Here is an 8,145-nt window from a genome sequence, read left to right as displayed (position 1 = left end):
ACATAGGCTCTGCTAGCTAGGTTAGTGGGTTTTAATTTGATCTCTCACTTTCTAGTGGCCTTCGACTAACACGTGACAATGTTGGTGGCTTTCCATGTGCTGGTTTTCTTGAACCATTTTACTCACAAGTGGGTGTAATAAGCTTGGGTCAAATATGTATGGGTCAAAATTGGATTCTTTTAAATAGCAAAATTCATGGGCCTTGGGGATAAATTTGGTGGGCTGGACATAACAATTTATGGTATTTTATCTCAAGGTTAGTGGGTCGGAGTGATGGGCTTTGGGCTGAATTTGTTGTCTGAAAATTTGCTACTAACAACTTCATAAAACAGAACGGGATTTTTCATTGCTTTTTTTTATAGTGTGAGTTGAACCTACCTATGGCATTGATGTTGACCCCTTTTATTTTTTGGGAACAACAGAGAAAAAATTATTGGTGTGGATTTAACATAAAAACATGATCATAAGGAAGTACTGTTGGTGAACAAAACTCACCTACTAGACTACGTAGAATTTGTTTCATCTGGCACTCCAAAAAGACAACAACAAGTGGATGTGAAAAAAGAAAAATTAAGATACTTTAATGACGTGCAAATACGAAGTGAATGAATTTCAAACTATTCAATTTGGGAAAGTAATGACAATAAAAATAACAATGACAATAACAATAACAATAACCATAAGAGAGAAAGAAGTGTTTAAGTACTACAAGTTTACAATTATTTATATACTATCAGTTACTACTGGTTAATTGATTATGAGTTTGTTTCTATTAAGTTTCACCATCTTCTTTTGGATCACCTGTAAATCATGGCCATAACCTCTTGAAAATTGTTAGACTCTTTGTGATACAACTGAATAACCAACTGGAAAAGAAACTAATAACAAACCATATTACCCCAAGACTAAAGAAAGCAAGATTACGCAAAATTAAACAAAATTAGTTCGATATTCCCTCTCAAATACCCTAATTTCTCTCATTTATTTTCACCCAAGAATTTTGTGTAGACCTGTCCTAACCTGAATTATAAAACAATGGCCTCCCCTTCACTATTTTTTAGAGTAGGAACCATGATGGGGCCTTCTGATCAAGAGCTAGAATTAGGTAGTGAGGGAGTGAGAGAAGGGGAAAATTTATCAATAGATACCAAATTGTTTTCCCTTCTAAATTCCTTCTTCCTTTTCTCAAAGTTGGAAGGCCATGGGTTGAACATCATTGGGGATCGCTGATGACCATGGCGACGGTCTTGATGACAGTTTTGGCACCATAGAAATACTTTTAACTCTCAAAGTAGTCCCTACTTTGGGCGTATCAACTAGTTTACAAGTATTTCAAGCAACTATGATTTCCAGAAATATTTACTACAAACTTTAGATGCTATTAAAACTATAGTCTATATGCTGATGTCTAAAAATTCATTGGATATGTTATAAGGGTTGTATAAAGCACATAAATACATTGTTAGGCAGAGTTTTGGCTTTAGTGTTAACATTAAAAAATATATAAAATATAAAATGTTATGGTTATGGTTATTTTTACAAGTTGTGAGATTCTATCGGTTTTGTGGATACCAGTTCTTTTGGCATTTGGGTCTCACTTACTAGAAACCTTGGAAGCTTTCTTGGAGAAATATGTGGTATGTATTTGAAATGAATGACACTAGGGTGATGTGTGTGTGAGAGTCTTTTAATCGTTTTAGTTACTCTTTTTTGAGGTCTTAGTAGCACTTGGATCATTTTAGCATTTTAGAGAGTGACATTTTAGAGAATGAGCAATGTCATTTCACTTGCATCTTTATAAGGCAAAAATTACAAAATACCCAATATGGTTTGGGGATATCAACATTTTGTCCACCAATTTTCAATTGTCCAATTTAATGACCTCTTAACATTTGGCACTAAAAGAAACCGTTAGGAATTTCATTGGACACACTTTGTAGTTCAAAGTGTCGCTGGTTGTAGAACCCCTTAGCATTGCTAATATAAAAAACTCAAGCTCCCACATATTGTGAAAATGTATTAACCATTTCTCCTTTATATTTTTATAAGTTTTAGACTAATATGCAGTATTATTGAATTTGCTTAGTAATTATTATATGTAATAGCATAAGTTTTTTTGTTACAATTATTGTTTTTGATTTGTGAATGTTATTTATCTAAAACAATTTTCTTATTTTATTTCGTTCAAGATAAAACAAAAATACTAATTATGGTCTGACATGGTACTTTTTAAATGCCGAATAATTTTTTTTTTTAATATTACTTTAATGGCCACGACGGTGTTTAGTGTGTTAATGGTGCACTTCGTTTGCCACATAAATTATTTTCATTTGTGAGATAACGGTAAGGACCAAAACTAGAACGCTTTTTGAAATGTATTTTCAAAAAAAATATTTTCCCCTTGGTTTTAATGTCAACATAAAAAAATTAAAAATGTTATTGTTATGGTTATTGTTACAGGTTGTGAGTTTCTATCAAACCCTTGGCATTCGAGACCTATTTACTCGAACCCTTGGAAGTTTTATTGGTGAAATATGTGGTATGTGTTTGAAATGTGTGACACTAGGGTGATGTGTGTGTGAGTGAATATTTCACATTTTTAACTTATTCATTTTTTAGATTTTTGTAGTATTTGGGTCACTTCTGGCATTTCGGGGGTATTTTGTGTTAGAATAATGTGGTCCAACATGATATTTTATGATGTCTCTATTATCAATAATTTATTATTCAAAATTTCTTGTGAAATTTTTTCATATTTTTTTGATGTAAAATACTGGTATATTGATATATACCTACTTGATCTTGTCGACTAGGATTATGGATCATTTCGTTATAGTTCTTGACTTGGCCATATCCATCATGATGTAGCCTATTCCTATAGGTACATTATTGGACCATGACAAAAAGGAGGTGTAAGTTTGCTCAAACTATGAAAGACAATAAGGGCTGGTCTTTCAATGGTTTGTGCATAATAATCTTGGCAGTCCTTCCATAATGAGATTCATGCATGTTAAGCATTGACCTTAATAAATCTACCGTGTCATTACCAGTAACTTGCCTCCTATAAGAGGTGTTTTTCATTATAGTGATTCTGGATATGAGCGATAGATGAATCAATTTGTTAGTATGGCGTTACAAAAGTAATAACATGTTAATGAACTTCTTCATTAATGAATATAATTAATGAAGCTATTTATTAATGAATGTAATATATCTGCTACATGAATTGTTATTACAATAGAAATGATTTTACGGCTGGTCATGTCCTTTCCAAATATTATAAATATTATTAAGGCAACACTTGCAAAGGGTGTGAGAAGGAGAAAAAAAAAATGCTCTTGTTAATCCTAACTTGCTGGGGAGAGCATCCAAATTTCTTGTGAGATCCTTGAATAATATAATTTATATTATGTAAATTTCTCATATCTTATTGTTGATTTTTCTTACATGTGTACGTGATATAATTATTAATTGATAGATGTATTACATTTTTTTCTCTTGAATTAACCCAATTACCCAACCGCACTGAATTCACCACAAAAATTTGGCTAAATCCAAATCTAGTCATTAACCCATGGAAAGAAAGATGGAAAATGTATTTTGTATCAAATGATACTATGTCATTCGTATCAAAATCCAATAAATGAGAGATATAAGTACAAAATAACTATTTACTACATATGTCTTTCAATTGTTAGTAGAATAGTTATTTTTTGTTGACATGTCTCACACTTATTGAACTTTGATACTGTTAACATGATAATATTTGATACCAAATACCTTTTCAAAAAAGATGAGGGAGAAAAGGACAGAAGAAAGAAGATGGGAAAGATTTGACCAATAAGCAAGGGAAAAAGAAAATGAGAGAGAGATCCACACACCACAAACCTACTGCCACAACCTACTGCCAAAACTAAAGTAGTTGGATATGGTTTTTACCCAAACCTAACCCACCCGATTGTTTTTACTCATGATATGTTGGATAATACCCAAAAGTTTCGGGCCAGTTCACCTTTGGGTTTGGCCATCCCTGCTTGGAGGATCAGAAGTGCTGATGTTAGTAAGTTGCCTAGGGTATTGAATGACCACATCCCATTTGAGGACGTGATATTAGTTGACTATGCTGCTTGTGCTTGTTGCTTAGAACTCTCAAAGGACTCCTGGTTTTGAATCATCGGTAGGGATTTGAATCATCAGCAGCTGCTGCAACTGCCACAACTTTTCACGGAGGTTTCTTTGATGACTATATCCACTTGCAGAAGATGCAGAGGAGGTGGTATTAGTTGTCTGGGCTGCTTGTGCTTGTTGCATATTGCAGGACATCTGGGCTTGTGGCGTCATTTGTTTTAATAACGGCTGCAAATGACTACCTTGTACTGCCATCTATCTTGAGGTAATAGTGCGAAACGTTTCATTAGATTCTGAACTAGTACTATCATCTGTCTCTGTCCCAGACTTGTAGGCTGGAAAGAGTAATGGGCTGGAAAGATTTGTTTTTCCATTAAGAGTTTGATTAGATTCTGAACTAGTATCAGACATGGTAGGTGGGAAGTGTAATGGAATGGAAAGAGTTATTTGTCCATTAGGTGGTTGAAATACTTGTGGAAATGAAGAGGGTATGGAAGGATTTGTAATTGTTATTTCATCATTTTCAGAACTGTCTGGAGACGTAGCAGGTGGGAATAATGACACAATGGAATTGGAATAATGATTGAATCTTGGAGGTGTTTCCTTGGATACTGAATTGTACAAGTTATGACCAGGATGGACCCAACATGACCCTTTATTATGGTGAAGGATGGGCAGCGGCAATTGTACTGAGCATTGCCAGTCTTGGGGACAGCAATGCTGACAAGAGTGATGAGCTTGGTGCCTGCTCATTGCTGTCTCTCCTGAGAAAGGTATGTGGGAGGAATTAGATTGCTGGAGCTGGTTGCTTCCCTGCATGCTCCTTCTGGGAAACCTAGGATAACTTAAGTCGTGACATACTTCCTTAGCTGCCTCGTGATCATAGTACGATGGAATATGCTTTTCCTTCGTGGAAACCCTTCCATTAGCCATTCCACTTGGATAGCATCTTTTGCTAAGTTCATCCTGCAATTCAGAAAGCATTCTCAACAATTTCATCCTGTCCTGTTCAAGGTTCTCAGACTTGCCAGATGAATGAAAGCTTGTATTGTGGTCAAATTGATTATGCACTTCATGTGAAGGGCCACCACTCTTATAGCCAGATAGGGAACCCCTTTGATAGAAAGGCACCCTCGATGGATGGCTATCTCTCTCACGTCTCCTCCAATTTCTAACTGGGTGGCCATCAATTATGGGTTCCAGTAATTCATATTGATCCCACTTGCTTCTATTGGCTAAATGCTTCTTAGTCGATGAATGAATTTCCCCTTCATGTTCAATATAAGAACTACAATTCATCATGCCGTTCACCTGAAATTTGTCCTTTTTGTGCCTTTCTTCAGAAGGAACAAAGTCTGAAACCTTATAAGCACTTCCAGATGAAGGTATATATCGTTCAGGAAGGTGGTCATCCACCCCATCATAAGAAGAGACACTGCCCTCATATGCATAATAACTTCTGGTTGGGGATTTAGACAAATCTCTCTGTCCACCACTAAGCTCAGAGCTGGGGTTGACAAACTCTGCGGCTTTAAATGTATCTGATGAAATGCTTTCCCTTGCTAGCGTATGATTAGTAGCAATTGAAATACTTCCATTTGTAGCCACTAAAGTATCAGTGTTCAAGCTTCTAAAATTAGAATCACCCTCTTTGATATCTATCTGTGACTTTGCACCCGCCGACAGCAAGCCCTCGTCATTTGCCTCTACTTCTGAATTTGCTTGTGCTATTGGCGATGGCTCTTCATTCCCCTGAGAAGCAAGCTTAGTTGACAAACAAACTTCATTGCAAACCCCAAGCTGTTCAATATTGCAGTCACATGATTCAATTTTATCAATGTCACCGCTTTGGTAGTTATGGGATAAGTTTACACCCCCAAGTTGCTCACCATAACAATCCTCAGACTGGCTTTGATTCCTCTCATCATTTTGATCTTCATTTGATAAATTTATACCTCCAAGCTGCTCGCTGATGCAATCCCCCGATTGTTTTTGATCTCTCTCATTGTTTTGGTCCAAGGAACATTCTCCCAAGGAAGTAAGAATTTCTTTGTTAGAGCTGTTGGATTCTTTATCTTCAACAACAAGATCCACTGCATTTGTCTGTGCAGCATCTGTTTCATGTAAGCCAGAATCTATGCTTTTTGGATCACTTTTTCGATTTTTTGCTGCATGCGGGAAGAGGATTGGAAGAAATTAATACACAACTCTAAACGCATCAAGATATCTAAGCAAAAAATTTTAAAATCCATATAAAATGTTAAACGGATAAGTAATAATTGTCATCAAAAGCCAGCACTAGTGGTAAAGGGTACAGTGGTCCACTAGTTTTATCTTTATATTAAAAATGTCTGTTAACTTATTTTAATTTGAGAAAATAAATAAAATTCGCACAACCTAAAAAGAACTTAAACGTAAATTAAAATGCGCACTGACTTCCTGATATAGCTGTGAACACATTTACCAACACCAATCATTGGTCACCGAATTTACCAAAAACACCAGCAAACATTTTCAAGTTAACCAACTCAAATACCGTTTCGCCGGCATTGACCGTTAACCAAAAATTTATTTATTTTATTTATTATTATTTAAAAAAAAAAAAAAAAACACAGAGAGAGAGAGAGAGAAAGAGAGAGAGTTTCAGAGACTTCTTGGTGTCCCCATGGGTGAGTCAAAAATTCCATCCTCTCAAATCTTTTTTTTTTCTCTCTCTCCTCTCTCTCTCTCCGTTTTTCCTTTTTGACTGAGTCACACAAACCCACCGCCACGAGTCACGACTCTCATTTCTCTCTGTTCTTCGTTGTTGTTGTTGCTGCTTTTAGGAGAGAGAAAATAAACAAAAACGTGAAGAAAATTTCAATTTTTTGAAAAAGAAAATATTTATTTGAGAAAATAAATTAAAAAATTTGCACGACATTGAGATAGTGGAGGGTTAAAACTTACGGCCACCAGTTCTAGAAATTTCCAATGTAATAAAACTAAATTTCGGATTTCTAATCCATACATCTGTTTCATGAATCATGACAATTATAAAACCAATCTACATTCTTAGAGTTTATCAAAATTGATCTTACATTTCATAGATTATTACCTCGGAGAATTGCGCCACATCCGCCACACTGATATACAAAAAGTCTGCCGACTCTATCAGAACTTTCTCACATCTGGGGCATCGAACTAATCGACCTTTAGCAGTCACTCTGCTCGTCATCTTCCCAATTTTGAAGTCTTGATGAACCTAAGACATCATAATTGACAGAAAAATTTTAAAATCCATATAAAACCTGATTCAAACTGGATAAGTAATAATTGTCATCAAAAGTCAGCACTAGTGGTAAAGGGTCAGTGGTCCACTAGTTTTATTAATTAAAGTCTGTTAACTTATTTTCATTGAGAAAATAAATAAAAAATTTGCACGCCATTGGGATAGTGGAGGGTTACAACTTACGGCAACCAGTTCTAGAAATTTCCCAATGTAATAAAACTAAATTTCTGATTTCTAATCCATAACATCTGTTTTCATGAATCATGACAATTATAAAACCAATCTAGTTTATCGAAATTGATCTCACATTTCATAGATTATTACCTTGGAGTAATGTGCCACATCCGCCAACACTGATAAAAGGAAAGTCTGCCAACTCTGGCAACTCGCCGACATCTGGGGCATTGAACTAATCGAACTTTAGTCTCTCCGATCGTCATCTTCTACACCCCGCTTTGACAGAAAAATTAATATCAAAGACCAGATTCATCCATGTGCAATGTTTTTTAACTAAAAAATAGTTGCCTCTCAAACTGCCTGCAATAAGATAGAACAAATATATATATATATATATATATATAGGAAATGAGTTAGGAGTATAAAAGACAGATTTTGTAATTGCGAATAGAGAGATGATGGAAAAGCAAAGAAAATTAAAAAAAATGACTTAATAATAGCATAAGCTATGTCTAAAGGAGTGATTGTCTTTGTTAAAGATATATATTAAACATATTAGCCCAATATAATAG

General features: G+C 35.1%; 1 protein-coding gene across 1 annotated transcript; it reads right to left on the bottom strand.

Annotated features, from left to right (window-relative positions):
- Nucleotides 1-3,741: 3,741 nt before the first annotated feature.
- On the bottom strand, nt 3,742-7,751 carry LOC111991709 (protein ENHANCED DISEASE RESISTANCE 4). The gene is given in 4 exon segments (XM_065775434.1): nt 3,742-6,296; nt 7,223-7,261; nt 7,264-7,369; nt 7,721-7,751. Coding segments are annotated over 3 exon segments (2,031 nt in total). The 5' UTR covers nt 7,343-7,369; nt 7,721-7,751; the 3' UTR covers nt 3,742-4,383.
- Nucleotides 7,752-8,145: the final 394 nt, after the last annotated feature.

This window comes from Quercus suber, unplaced genomic scaffold (assembly GCF_002906115.3).
Source record: "Quercus suber isolate HL8 unplaced genomic scaffold, Cork oak 2.0 scaffold_111, whole genome shotgun sequence".
Lineage (NCBI taxonomy): Eukaryota > Viridiplantae > Streptophyta > Magnoliopsida > Fagales > Fagaceae > Quercus > Quercus suber.
Note: the sequence above shows the minus strand (reverse complement) of the source record. Positions and strands in the feature narration are given on the sequence as shown.